Source organism: Lepisosteus oculatus, chromosome 3 (genome assembly GCF_040954835.1).
Source record: "Lepisosteus oculatus isolate fLepOcu1 chromosome 3, fLepOcu1.hap2, whole genome shotgun sequence".
NCBI classification, from domain to species: domain Eukaryota; kingdom Metazoa; phylum Chordata; class Actinopteri; order Semionotiformes; family Lepisosteidae; genus Lepisosteus; species Lepisosteus oculatus.
The window spans coordinates 7,490,182-7,505,012 of record NC_090698.1 but is presented as its reverse complement, the minus strand read 5'-3'; the positions used below and the strand labels follow the sequence as shown (position 1 = coordinate 7,505,012).

Sequence of the window (14,831 nt, the reverse complement as noted above, 5' to 3'; positions counted from 1 at the left end):
AGTTTGTTCGATGGTTCGCAAGATACGGCATCACAGAATTTATTTCAGCAAAAAAAATGAAGTTGTTTTCAACAGATTAATTGATTCGACAGTCTAAAAAAAACAATGATTGCGACCAATTTTCACGTCTACTTACAAAATGCCTCTCCATGAAAGCGGGGTGCAATAGGATTGGCATCGTCCAGAAACAAAACGCACGGAAACAACCTAAACAGGGATTACAATAAGAATAATTCTGCAGTGAAGTCAACGTGCTATGATATTTTTATGCAGCACTGTGTTTTTTTATTAACTTTTTTCCTCCATTTTCTGATGGGAACAAAACTGAATTCAAACATATGGACAGAAAACCCCCTTTTCCCATGCGAAAATCAAGAACCCTTCTCCCTGCGCCACACGCTGGGGTGTGTGTGGGTGTGACCCTGCCCTGCCCAACGTACCTCAAAACAGGGACCAGAAAAAACGGAACAACCACACCCAGGGTGATGAAAAGTGTCATGGGCCCCCCCCCATGTCATGAGCTGCTGTCTCCCAGGACTGCAGGGGTCCCGCTCTGCTACCATGAGCCTGAGCAGCAGGCAGCTCCTTCTGAACCACATCAAGCAGTCTCAGAGACATCAGCCCGTTGATGCCATGGAAGAACGGAGCAGTAATGCCATACAGTCTCTTTTCTGCAACACTGTTGCACCACTGTGGTTCAGTAGCAGAATAAGAGCAGAGCAGGGAACAGTCTTCTTAGGAATTGGGGTCTATGTTGCCCGGGTCCTTCTCCTAAACACCAGTGTATCTGTACGTGCGCACATGGACATGCATGGAAAAAAGAGACCTTGGCTACCTGGGTACACAGAATCCACTTCAGAAAGTCAGAAACACCCCCCAGGAAACGTCTCGAGGGAATTAAATAGATTCTAGGATCCAAGCAGAGTTCCAGGAAATGCTTTGAAAACCCATTTTTGCAGATATCTCTGGCTCTCAGCATCTCACCTGTCCAGGTCTGTCCCACAAGCAAAACTAGGGGTTTCCTCTACTCAGCTTGTTACACACAATTAGAATAAGGTGCTGCCACTTACAAGCAGCGGTCAGAGATAGGGAGGGATGCAACACATGTTACAATTAGACATAAATAAATAGGAGAATACATGCAAATTATGAATATAAGCAAAACAGATTTGAAATAAAAGAGTCCCAGCCCTGGAAACTATATTTGAAAAGAATGTACCCTTTACATTTGAGGCTTTATATTTTGGTTAGCTGGATTTTGTTTGGAGGGGAACTGACGAATATTGGTTTGGAATCCTTATATCAGCAGGGAAGAAAGCTGTAACAAGAAAGTGGCTTCTCCCAGATTTCCCAACAACGAATGACAGGATTGAATTAACAAAGGAAAAATATATCATGGAAAAAATAACATTTTCACTAAAATTACAAATGAAAAAAAATTGTCAAATCTTGGTCTAGATGGGTTCAGTACATTAAACCTTTAAGGTCGGATTTTGTTGAGATACAAAATAACTGAAATTTTATAAGGTAAATTTATATAGTCTCCTCCCTTTTCATATTCATAAATGTAAACATCTTCCTTCTTTTGAATGTATATAGTTTTGTTAAAAAGTTATATAATTGTAAAATACTAGGGAAACAAACAGGATTTTTTGCATGTGATGAAAGGTTGATTAATGGTGGGTTATATGTAAAATGGTTTTGTTTTGTTCTCTAAAATACAAATTAAAAAAAAAGAAATAAAAGAGTCCCTGACTGACATTTTTGCACGGGTTGAAAAAAAACTGACTGACAGGGAATTTCACCACAATGCAAGAACATAAGAAGGGCTTCAAGACAGAGGAAAGCACAAGACTCCCCGTGCTTTTTAGATTGTTAACAGGAAATAAAACTGATCCACAAATCCCATCTGGCTGTTTCTTGAAAGATCTTTGATTGTTCTTCTCTACAGATCTGTGGTGTGTTTGTGTTCAGAACCGAGTGACTAGTCCACTGAAATGCCACACAGACGCGTTCCAGAAAGAGCTCTCTGGTCAGACGTACAGGCAATAAGTGTTGCACAAAAACTGGGAGAAAGGGGGTCACTCTTAGAGCTTGCTGTGAGAGAATCGCAAAACAGGTTCCGGCACAACACCTGCAGAATGGAATCAATTTATGTGTGTCGAAGGCAGAAAATAGTGCTGAAGCAAAAATCTGGATGGGCTCTCAGCCCATTTGTTTTTCTTCAGAAATTCTAAAAAGATCAAAATCAACCAGCCCAGACTTTTTCTACAAACTCACCACAGAGCCCCAGAGCTGAGGAGCATCCATGTGAGTTTTATTTAAAAGAGAAAGCTGAGAGTGGGAGGCACTTCTTCCCCCAGAGGGGCTTGCAGGATAAGTAAGCAGTCCAGTAAAGCTGTCAGCGTCCCCAGTGAGGGTTCGGAACAGCTGAGTCACTGGAGGGGGTATGTGTGTGATGGGGTGATGGCAGAAAATAGTTATTGGGGATCTGCACTCAGAAGACACAAGAATGACTGTGACGGTATGAATACTGTCCTCTCATCTGTAGCTTCTCTTGCATACTGTTCTTAAAACAAGCAGAAGGTGACCCCACTCTCACAGTCTAGTCATTTTTATCTGTCTGGTTGTATTTTTTCATTCTTCTCCACAGCCGTGGCCTCAGTAATGAAACACGCAGGAAACTAAGAAGGTATTAGACGCCTCTGTCGGGCTGTGACTAGTGTCCGGACAGGGGCCAGGTGTTCCTCCAACGCGGGTCGGACTCCTGTTCTCACACGTAAGAGTTGTGGTCGTACTGGTTGTGGGGGTTTCTCTGAGAGCCTTTGGAGGGCTGGTAGGCGTATCCGCTGCTGGAGAGAAGGACAGAAAACGTGAATCATGGAGAAAGACAGCCCTTGGAGATAATAAATCAAGGAGGCAGGAAGAGAGAGCGCTAGCAGTAATGCGCAGAGAGACAGATGTAAGAAAACCAAAAGGACTCTTCTCCAGCACCGGACGTCCATCCTGTTACAGAAGCAGAGCAGCCAGCTGAGGCACCTTTGGAGCTCATGCAGGTCTGAATGAAAAATGAACTTACACCTTCCCCTCAGACTCCTGTCTGCAGGCACAGAGCAGGCAGACTCCTCCACCGATGGCCAGGACAGCAGAGCCCCAGCCGATGTACAGGCCCTGGCCCAGCTCATACCTGGAAACACAGGCAGACCTCACTGCAGCAAGAACTTGAGCACGGGTTCCAACTACACATTCCTGTTTCTCATCAGGAGGTTTTGCTGTATTGGAAATTGTTGTGTTACCATAACTGCACCCTCGTGATACTGTCAGTCTTCACAATGAAGTTTTGGTTGGGAGCTGTACTGAAACACCCTAGTTGCAGACAAGTGAACTCCATTCGAGAAATGATCTGACTATTTAAGACATTTGGGTGCAGCGGAGCCTATCGAGGTGTGTCATAGGAAAAGGGGGTGAATACTGATGCAGTCAGTTATTTTCCGTGTTATTTTCACAACTAATTTAAGAGGATGTGTAGAATTTTGTTTTCACCTTGAAACTTTACAGGGTGTTTTCTGTCAACCTATGGCAAAAATCCCAAATAACAGGCATGTATTACTTAAAAAAGAACATATTTTATTAATTCTGGTTAAATAAGGGTATTTGGTCAGTTGTACATCTATTAGAGGCTAATGGAGAATTTTTATTAATATCATGATTTTGCAAATCAAAACTATGATATTGAATGTAACCTGAAAATAAATTAAAGACCTTAAACTGTAGATACTATTCCAATTGCATTTTTGGCTCTGGTGAAAATGTCTGTATCTTATGGTAACATAAGTCCATTATGACCAGAGGTCAGATAAGGAACTTACAATATTTGGGAAAAGAAATGTCCCAGTAAGTACATTAGGAAAATTAGGCCGATGCCCTCTTCAGGTGGAAAGTACATTTTGATGGTGAGTCTCATTACTGCAAGAACTCAATATATAACTCTTCACACCCCACCCAAAACTAAAGACATTCATTTTAAAATCATTTTACAGCATGCAAATTCCTGAGAAAAATATTTTACTTTCATTGTAACACTTGTATTTTTTGTGAGCCATTGGAACAGCTAAACATTTTTTATATCATCATTCAACAGCTTTCTGTCACTCTGTCTGTTCTTGGTTAAATAATAGTAATATTTGTATAAATTTAACTTTTAAAGACATTGTTCTTGGTGTTCTGAATAAAAATAAAGACGTCTGTATCATATTAAATGTCATTTATGTTCTATACATAAATGTAGAGTGTGTAAAACTTTTGTGTGACAAAGAATTTACAAATTCAATCAAGTGGTGCTCAAATTGTTTAAAACATATCTAAAAATACGGTTGCAAACCTGGTCTATATAAATCTTACAATAAGTTTATTATATAATGCAACCTCTAACATGATCTTTGTAATGTTGATAAGGTTCTAGATAATTTGTTGTTTTGTTACATTCAACAGAACAACAAAATCTAAATAAAAAAGTAGCTTTGTATTGGAATATTGCAGTGTTTGTATGTACTGTATAACCCCTTGATAGTTCTATTATCTTCGTTGCATAAAGAAATTAAATACATAATTACTTCCGCATCCACTGAATTTACCAGTTCCACCATTCCACCAGCAGAGGGCAGTACTGAATCTATTCAAAATTCTACAGAGTTAATAAATCGACATTAGAGAGAAACGGCTAGAAAGTATTAACATCTCATCCTAAAACAGTCTTGCCATACTGCAGGATGTTTTATTTTCACACCACTGATCTGTTAAAAATACAGACCATACAGGCACTCTTCCCTTCTCCAATAAGACACGACACAGCTACAGCTTCAACAGTATTTGATCGGGAGAAAACAATTATTACAGAAAAAGATGTGTATTTGCATTTGTAAAGATATATATATATATATGCCACAGAGTGAGAAGAATGGGGTTGTGTGAAGCGCCAAGGATGTGTTGATGTTCAGTTGTACTGATGGGCCGGACACCCCTAGTGTTGATGTAGTTTCATGCCTTATCCTCCAAGCTTCCTCCCTTGGCCAAAGGCCCTAAGTACACACGCCATGCCACTACCCCACCGCTCAGAGGAGACGTTGTGGTTGCTAAGCAGATCGATTTGTCCTTTGATCAAAAGGAGGGGGGCGATTGCACAAGGTATTGTACACGTGGCCATCAGTGAACAGCTGTTTCCTGCACAAGCCCTGGGCCGCCAGCATGCCCCACACTCCCACCCCAGGGGCAGAGGCGGGAGCCCCTGTTGGGGGAGCGGAGGGGTGGGGCTTCAAAAAGCAAACAGAGGACTGCTGGAGGAAAGGAGGACTGGAGCAGACGGATTCAAGAGGACCTGACTCGGGCACCTGGGCCAGGGAGCAGGGGATGAAGACCCCAGCATCGTCTTCCTCTCCCCTCCGCCCCCAACTGAACTCCGACACAAACAGGGTAGAGGGGGCAAGACCTGGGGCCACACTGCTCAGGACTCCAGTCCAGACGGGGATGTCTGGCTCTTCCCCGTCTCTTCGCTGGGGTGGAGGGAGACATGCCGGGGTGCCAGAGAACAGCACTGCAGGCCCGCTCGTGTTTGTGTGGGACATGGGGCTCTGGTAACTGGGGTTCTGGGGCTGCTCTGTGAGTGAGTCAGGTCCTGTGCTCTGTGCATTGGGAGTGCTGGCAAAGGAATGGCTGTGTTATGAAGTTACGTGTATGTGATGGGAAGATCAAAATACTGTAACAAAATGGGATATTATAGGTGATAACTGTCTTGTCTGGTCTGGTCTGTGAATGCATGTTATATTTATATATTATATATATTATTATACGTATTATATTTAGGGGTCACCTATCTGTGACATATACAAATAATGTCTTACAGAAAACAATGATTCCTGTTATTTCTTTAGCAAAAAATAATAAAGCTGACAGTTTGCGGTTCTCGGTTTAGTTTCATGTTTACAATATTTAATGTCATAGAAACTAAACATGAAACCACAATTGTTTTTTTTTCCCCATTATTTCGGTAGAAAAACAAGAACACAGATGGCACAATAGCAGTCTGTGTGTGTGGTGTGTGTGGTTGAAACAGCAGCGTGGTGCTGAGACTCACTTTGTCCCGAGATAAAATGGGTCAAAGAACTCCTGCGTGATGTTGAAGGCGTACCAGGATACAGAGATCATGGTGCAGAGACCTGGGGACAGACACAGGGCTGTTATTAACACTGCCAGGGGACAGACACAGGGCTGTTATTAACACTGCCCGCAGACAGACACAGGGCTGTTTTTAACACTGCCCGGGGAAAGACACAGGGCTGTTTTTAACACTGCCCATGGACAGACACAGGGCTGTTATTAACACTGCCCGCAGACAGACACAGGGCTGTTTTTAACACTGCCCATGGACAGACACAGGGCTGTTATTAACACTGCCCGCGGACAGACACAGGGCTGTTATTAACACTGCCAGGGGACAGACACAGGGCTGTTATTAACACTGCCAGGGGACAGACACAGGGCTGTTATTAACACTGCCAGGGGACAGACACAGGGCTGTTTTTAACACTGCCCGCGGACAGACACAGGGCTGTTATTAACACTGCCCGCGGACAGACACAGGGCTGTTATTAACACTGCCCATGGACAGACACAGGGCTGTTATTAACACTGCCCGGGGACAGACACACGGCTGTTATGAACACTGCCCGGGGACAGACACAGGGCTGTTTTTAACACTGCCCGCAGACAGACACAGGGCTGTTATTAACACTGCCAGGGGACAGACACAGGGCTGTTTTTAACACTGCCCGCGGACAGACACAGGGCTGTTATTAACACTGCCCATGGACAGACACAGGGCTGTTATGAACACTGCCCGCAGACAGACACAGGGCTGTTATGAACACTGCCCGGGGACAGACACAGGGCTGTTATTAACACTGCCCGGGGACAGACACAGGGCTGTTTTTAACACTGCCCGGGGACAGACACAGAGCTGTTTTTAACACTGCCCGCGGACAGACACAGGGCTGTTATTAACACTGCCCATGGACAGACACAGGGCTGTTATGAACACTGCCCGGGGACAGACACAGGGCTGCTATGAACACTGCCCGGGGACAGACACAGGGCTGCTATGAACACTGCCAGGGGACAGACACAGGGCTGTTATGAACACTGCCCGGGGACAGACACAGGGCTGCTATGAACACTGCCAGGGGACAGACACAGGGCTGTTATGAACACTGCCCGGGGACAGACACAGGGCTGCTATGAACACTGCCTCGGGACAGTCTTCCACCCTCACCTTGCAGCAGGAAGAGGAGTCCTCCCAGACCAGCCAGTCGGCCCTTCAGGGTGTAGTTGTCTCCGCCCACTTTGGTGCACTGCAGCCCCAGCATGGAGACCAAGATGGCGCAGAAGCCCAGCACGATGGACGTGACCATCAGGGCTCGGGACACCTGGAGGTACCCTGCGGAACGAAGGAGGGAGTGAGTGACCCGACAGCGAGGGGAAGAGACCGATCACGTGAGTGAGGCCATGAATGAATGGGTAACAGATGGATATATACAGATGACAGAGCACACCAGTATCTCAGCAGCAAACACTATTTACCCCTCAAGTCTAGAATTTTGAATCCTCTTTCCATCCAGATACCTGTTAGCCCCTCAGGCCCCCACAGGGAATCTCAGTGACTTGCCTCTCCGATCAGACACTGTATGGGTCACCACACATCACACCTGACATAAACCCTCGCTTGGAATGTTTCTTCAAGGCAGGGAGATTATAACCAGCTGCCCAAGATTTCGGGTCTTCCCAGAGCAGAAAACAATTCAAGAGCAAAACTGAACCCTACTAACACCTCGAGTGGGGATCTGCGTCAGCATGCATATGCGTATGCGCAAAGGAGCGGGTAAAGATTCATTCATGCTGCAAGGTCAAGAAAGGACGGCTGTGGAGTCTCTCTCAGGTGTCAACCACAAATTTTCCTTTTCTTTACCGTTCAGCATTACCTAGCGGTAATTGGCACATTAAGGGTTCCTTTGTCGACCTGAACTAGTGTGAGCAACTGGCTCACACTACCGGACTAGCGAGTGTGTTATTTCCTGGGTCCCAGGATGGTGAACCCCCAGGCGAACAGGCGCTTCTGCGAGAAGGGGGTGACGTCATGAAGGGGGCTATTTCCTGCTTCCACGTGACGTTTGGGTGTCATAATGAGCCTCTTCGGGAGACTCGAGGGGGATTCGCGCTGCGCAGTCGCCCTGTGCCCTGAGCCGTTCGGCGAACTAGTTAAACGATAAACCGCATTCGTCCCGGGTAATAAAATCGCCCACACCCGTAAGACAGGCATTTATTGGTTCTCAGAATGGTTTTCTGCGTATTCACCTATAAAACATCCAAACCAGCCAATCAGCATTCGTAGAACATGCTGAAGAGTGCGCAGACTGGAACAATATTACCTTAAGAAACCCCAACTATCTTGGATATTTTTACAGCTCTGTTGCCTTAAAAGAGATCAGAATCTTATTGTTCAAAGGACAAAAACATTAAATATTACGAATGTTTTCATACACCGGGAGTCCCGAAGGGAAATCCTTCACGGTTTTCAAACGCAGCTTTACTCATAAATTCATAAAATACAAATACATCCTTTTTGATTATCTTCTTATCAAATGCTTCTCGGATAACAATCTGTTGTGTTATTACGCGCTCAGGCTCATGGTACGGGATGACACGGGGCCGACACAGCTCGGCACCTCAATCCACCTGCACCCCTCAAATCGGCCACCCCACCCAACACATCGGGTGCATCATCGCGGGCCAGTGTGGGGAAAACCGGAACAGAAAAACATAAATGAAATTTTGTATCAAATTGTATCAAACTACAAAACCTCACTTTATATTCCAATATTCTTAATACCGTCTCAGTCCAATTTAATTAAAAGAGAAACAGGCTATTATCGTCGCTGCTTGTTGTTGTTTTTAAGAATAATGGTTTGAGCTGAAGCTCGTGTATATTGCGGTCATCTGGCAGAGAAGAGAATAAAAAAACCAAAACACCAAGAACACATTTCCAAACACGTCGGGTACTTCAGAAAACCGCCAACACGCACCCTTAACCAAGACAGTCGAGGACAAGTACAATTATTTATCTGTGCCTTACAGCTGAGGTTTTCATAGTTCTGGTGTATTTTGTGACCATTTTTAACCTTTGTAACCGAATATTTGTAACAAATATCGCTTTAAATAAATCAACCCCGCAAATAAAGCGATGCGTTATTCGTGTCCGCTTTCCGCTGATCGTTTCTCTCGCCGAAATTCGGAAACTGCAGTAGCTGATGGGTGATCCCCTCGTCTTTCCTGTGGGAAATTAACAGTTACTGCGTGTAGTTTTCTCCTCTTCCCTGTCAGATGAACGTAATACACGTCCTTCAACTCGAAACAGCCCTGTAACCATTTTCCTTTAACAAATCTAGCGTCGGTATTGACCTGTTTCTTTTTTTTTTTAATTGGGACTCAGAGAGTATTAAAAATGTTGGAATTCAAAGGCAGGTTTGTAGCTTGATACCATTTGATACAGATCTGTCATTTACACTTGTTTCTGGCTCAACAGCGGCCTGTGATAGTAATACAAGCTCACACGGGCCTGTGCGTACTCATCTCTGTAACAGAGACCGTAATACTGTCCGTACAGCGCGAGTACCGGAATTTGCCAAACTGCCTGGCGCTTGGCGTAGCGCCGATCTCCAGCTGGCGGATACCACCTCTAATCACGATGCCAATTAGCCGGGCAGTTCGCCATTAATGGGCATTGTTATGGCATTATTAGGTCGTTTTGCAACCAGCGCAAAACTGGCGAAGACGCGTTTCTAAAAATAAGTGCGGTATCACAATCCGGACAATGTTCTGTTCAATAAAGTCTAAATTTAACAGCAAAACCTCTGAGGATGTCGAACACCGCACCCGTCAGAATTTCAGGCTGCTCTGACAGCAACGCGACAAAAAAAAAACCAACAACATTCGCATTAGCAGAACAATATCCGAGGTCTTCATATTGTGTATTAAAAGCGAAACATCTAACCTGTTACCGAACAGGGCTTTTAGAAACTCAATTTTTAATAACGATTCCCTACATTTTTTAAGAACTACACATAAACGATATATCCGTTTTCAGGAAGAATTTCTTGCCTACAGTTTATTTTGCATCCCAAAGCTCGGCGCAATTCGGAGGGGACACGATTCACCCCGTAATTTGCCTCCAGCTCTGTCACCCTGCAGCTTACGGCTGGCAGATCCCCCTGAAGCTCAGCAGGTGTGAGCCTGGCCGGTACCTGGATGGGAGACTCCTGGGAAAAACTAAGGTTGGTGCTGGAAGAGGTGTTAGTGGGGCCAGTAGGATCGCTCACCCTGCAGTCCATGCAGGTCCTAATGCCCCAGAATAGTGAGGGGGACACTATACTGTAAAAAAGAGACGTTCTTCAGATGATACGTAAAACCGACGTCCTTCCTCTCTGTGGTCATTAAAAATCCTAGTATGTTTCTCAAAAAGAGTAGGATTGTACCTCGGCGTCCTGGCCAAATTTCCAATTGGCTTGTACCAGTCATGGCTTAATAATCCCCATCTGTGAACTGGATCATCACTCTTTTCTCCTCCCCACCTATAGCGAGTGTGTGGTGAGAGTGCTGGTGCCGTCGTATCATCCAGGTGGGGCTGGTGGTGGAGGAGAGTTCCCATTACCTGTAAAGCGCTTTGAGTGGAGTGTCCAGAAAAGCGCTATACACGTGTAAGCAATTATTATTACTCTGTGACGCGCGGCACACATCTGGAGAGCTGAAAAACTGCTTCGCCATTTGAATAAAGAATGAATTTAGAACGGAATTTATCCAGGATATCCCTGTTCGTTCCGTGGGTGCCATGTTCAATGACCACGTAGTCAGGACCTCGTTTGAACTTCCCAACCGAAGGCCAACATCTACAGTGTCCCGGGTCACCATGCCGGGTCTAGTGGTTCTGATCCACCGGCTCCACTTACAGTAACAGCCTTTCTTTCCCGGGAAGTACCCCATCCCAGTACTGACCCTGTTCAGCCTCCGAGCTCTGGCGAGATCGGGCTACAGATCGGTGTGGTACCGCACACGTGCACGCGTTTTTTCGGTTCCGTGACTGTTGGATTTTCATCGTCTTCAGAACTTGTTTAATTGGCTCAATTTTATTTCCCCGAGTTTCCTTTTGTGTACGTTTTAACTTTGATGTAGCCCAATTATTTGATCTTATTTAAAAAAAATACTTGAATTGTTTAAAAATTGGAGTAGTGGATTTTGAGTGTCCGAGCGACAGTCGCTTGCGGCGCCCCTCGTTCTGACCTTTCGGTTACAGACAACTGAGAAGTTTGTGGAGAAGGAAGACCAGACCGAGCGGGGTACAGAAATTTGGGCTGAGAATTTAGGGAAGAACAGATTGGGTTTCCGTACGGTGACGTCTCGGCTTTAATTGCAACAAGTGTGTCGCCTCAGGACAGCACAGACCACACACACATAAGAATAGGAATGAAGTCCCACTTTCCGCCTCGTCAAATCATCCAGCCTTCGCCGTGGAAGCAGGAGCTTTAATCGAATATTGAACACATAGCGCTGTTAAAGATGGAGCACTGTTTACTGGTGCAAGTAATTTTTCTAATCGTAACACCCTAAAGCTTCTTTATTATGGCCACAAACAGAGAAACCGAATAAAGAAGGCGTTTTTCATTTTAATGAAAGGGCATTACAGCTAGATCTGAGCACCTGCTGTACGGAAAGGAGAGCCGTCCCAGATAATTGAGGGAAAAATCCAATGACAAAAAAATCAATCATATTTTCCTTTTACAGTCCAAATTTTATAGAAAGATTATAGAAGTATAGATTTTAAAAACCACCGATTGTACAGCTGATAACGACAATTTTCTCTTTTGCACCTGCACGACGGGCGTTCACAAACAGAACTTCGCGTGTGCGCTGAAGTTACGGGAAATTTGCACATTTTAGTTTTGTACTTAACGCGCTATTTATCAGTCCCGCCATCCCGCATTTGCTATTTTCATTTACACGGTCTACAGAGAAGGCTGGCGTAGTGTTATGCACATCTTATTCTGTGTTTCTACATGTCTGCTACTAGTAATACTGTATTATTATTACACCGTAAATACTATGATTTTTGTATCCCGTTTTGATCCCCACGGGCACAGTTTCTTAGCTATGGAATTGCAGCTTTTGCAAATTCCCATTATTTCCACAGAGCAGGGCCTCGAATTGATGATCTGAATTCTGGCACGGCGCTTGATTTTAAACCAGTTCTCACCGTCTGGCAGACTGGATGCGGGCGCACAGCGAGGTGCCCAAACCAGGGCCTTGATTAAGAACTGCCGAAACTGGATAAAAGAGCACTTTTCAACACGGGCCAGCAGCGCCAAGTGCCAGATCTGTCACAGATACACAGAATCTATTTAAGATGCCTACAGGCATTTTACTGGTTCAAGCGCCTCTCGGTATATATTCTGAGTATCTTATATATATACACTGGCGGCTGAACTACATATTCCAGTAATTACAGATTGCATTAACGCTATATATTACAAGGGCAGTCTCTAAGATCACCTTCAACAAATCTCCTCTCATCATTTTAAATTGATTTTCGTTTTAATTTAACTTTTTTTTTAACGCCGGCGCGCGAGACCTGTACGCGCTGTACAGAGCTGTGTCAAGGCAAGATCATTGTTTCTTTTTTTTTACAGACAAACAAGCGCTCTTCAAACTGCTTGAACGGGACGGAAGCGATCTTTTCCCGACGCAACGACCAGCCTTGACGTTTCTCACGGCGCGAAGCGACCGCCGGTGTTGCAGCCCGTCTGCACACTCCGGGCGTGCGACCCGCGCTCCCACCCCCTCAGCCTGCTGGGAACTTATCGCGAAGGGGGTTTATGTGACATGCAAGCCAAAAAAAACGAGCCGGAATTCGGTATGAAGAGGAAGAAGAGCGAAAGTAACACCGGATAGGGCGAGCAGGGACGGGAACTCTCGGCAGTTGTGGATCCCGGAGGCGTCGGACGCGCAGGAGATCCACAGGTTCTCGTAGATGGTGGTGGTGGTGATCACGCTGCCCTCCAGAGTGGACTCCTTCCAGTAGCGGTTGGGCACCGCCACGCCGGCCATCACCCAGCCCAGGAACCCCAGGACAAAGGCCACCATTTCCGCTATATCATTCATGTGTGCGGCGCGGATCTCCCAAGCCCCTCGGCTCTCCTCTGGAGCGGTAGACGTCCCTCTCTCTGCGTCCTCTCTCTGTGAAGGCTTCGCGTCTCGCCGCTGGAGCGGTAATCCCCTAGCGCGGACAAACAGTAGCCTAATAACTTGTTTTGAGGACTGTGCTATCGATGATTTATTGCCGGATTTGCGATGCGAATTTATGCTGACCCGAGAAAACCGAGGTGAGCTGTATGGGTATATTGCGCTGCCAGTTAGTCTATCGCCTTGTCTGTAGCTGATAAGGGCAGAGTTACGCAGTTTATTAGGTGGGATAGAGCCACCCCCTTCGCCCCACACCTACAGTGCGCGGCTGTTAATATTCAATAACTCCAATGAGGAAACGCCCAATACGTTTTTTGGCTTTTTCGGGTTATCGGAATGCATGGACCCGCGGGTCCGTCTTTCATACCCCAGGAGGCAAGGTCAGCGTCTGAAAACGGAAGCCCATTCCCTTCACGCAAGGTACAGCCTAAGAGGGCTCTGGACATAAAAATCAATCCCTCGGCGAAAAGCGGGGTGAAGGTTCAGCAATCCCTCGGCTGGAGAGTCTGAAGGTCGATTAGCGCCAGGAGAAGCTCGGCGGTTCTCTCGTTCGAATTAACGCTTTAGTTCGCTTCGCTGGCAAGACACTTCTCTCAGTGCAAGACCGCGGCTACCCTCTCCTGTCCGTCGAAAACAAGTCGGGTGTGACTGTTCTTGGCCGAGGTAAGGATCCTTCAGCTGTCCTACCACACACGCCGCACAAAAGGCATTTCTGCCTCGAGAGTGATAATTAAAGATGTGATATTCAATTGAAAGCCCTCCAACACCGCGGGTGTTACCTTATATGACACGGTGGCTTCTGACCTTCCGTTCCATTTCATGTTCATCACTCCACCCCCTGTCGTGATATTTAACACGCACGTGTCGAAAATCAAACGGCCGATTGAAGCGCGACGCGGAATCGGGTGAAAAATATCCCGTGGGCCCGCGCCTCTGCCGCGGCTGCTCCACGGCTCGGGGCGCGCGGAGAGCTGACGGGGCACGTGCCAGATTCCGACAGATCCAGAGCTGCTTTCGGCACGCGCCGTGGGCAGGTCGTTTCGGCACGTGCCAGAACGTTGGCCACCACACACACCTACAAATAAACGCCCGTCGTGTACCGAGAGGAAGAAACCGCAGTGGTATCCTCTTAAGGGGAATCGTGCGACATGGGATCTTGTACTTGTGTAACTAATCTAAATTAAACGGGACTACGGGACTTTATGGGGGATTTTTTATTGGGGGGGTGTATATTGGTGACAGGTGTCCTTCAAACGTAGGAGAGCAATGTCCTGAATTCTGTGTAACGCTGCTCGATGGAAGGACATGGCAAGGCTACAGCTTTGGGCCCATCCACAGAAACGACACGCCGGGGAGTTTTTATTTTGTACCCTCAGGATGTCGCAACAGACGACTGCGGAGAGTCCAAGAACACGTCTGTCCTTGTCCCCGGGCGCTCCTGTCATCTTCAGAACCAGCGCTAACCAGCGCCAGCCGGTCAGAGGAGGTGCAGG

General features: G+C 46.1%; 1 protein-coding gene across 2 annotated transcripts; it reads right to left on the bottom strand.

The window, feature by feature from the left end:
* Positions 1-2,263: 2,263 nt before the first annotated feature.
* On the bottom strand, positions 2,264-13,617 carry LOC107076590 (claudin-15). Of its 2 annotated transcripts, none has more exons than XM_069186560.1 (5): positions 13,041-13,617; positions 7,325-7,489; positions 6,131-6,212; positions 3,080-3,187; positions 2,264-2,852 (listed from the first exon to the last, which is right to left on the bottom strand). In XM_069186560.1, exons 1-5 carry the CDS (start codon positions 13,255-13,257, stop codon positions 2,774-2,776), a joined length of 651 nt encoding a protein of 216 aa, XP_069042661.1. In that variant the 5' UTR covers positions 13,258-13,617; the 3' UTR covers positions 2,264-2,773. The 2 variants fall into 2 exon arrangements, with proteins under 2 accessions (XP_069042661.1, XP_069042662.1); XM_069186561.1 differs by having other exon boundaries at positions 2,264-2,849.
* Positions 13,618-14,831: the final 1,214 nt, after the last annotated feature.

Excerpts from the sequence above, each read along its gene's own strand:
- LOC107076590 (XM_069186560.1), bottom strand. The coding sequence starts at position 13,257 with ATGAATGATATAGCGGAAATGGTGGCCTTTGTCCTGGGGTTCCTGGGC. Across the intron at positions 3,188-6,130 it reads CCATTTTATCTCGGGACAAA|GTATGAGCTGGGCCAGGGCC; the intron begins GTGAGTCTCAGC and ends CTGTGTTTCCAG. Across the intron at positions 2,853-3,079 it reads CAGGAGTCTGAGGGGAAGGT|CAGCGGATACGCCTACCAGC; the intron begins GTAAGTTCATTT and ends CCTTCTCTCCAG.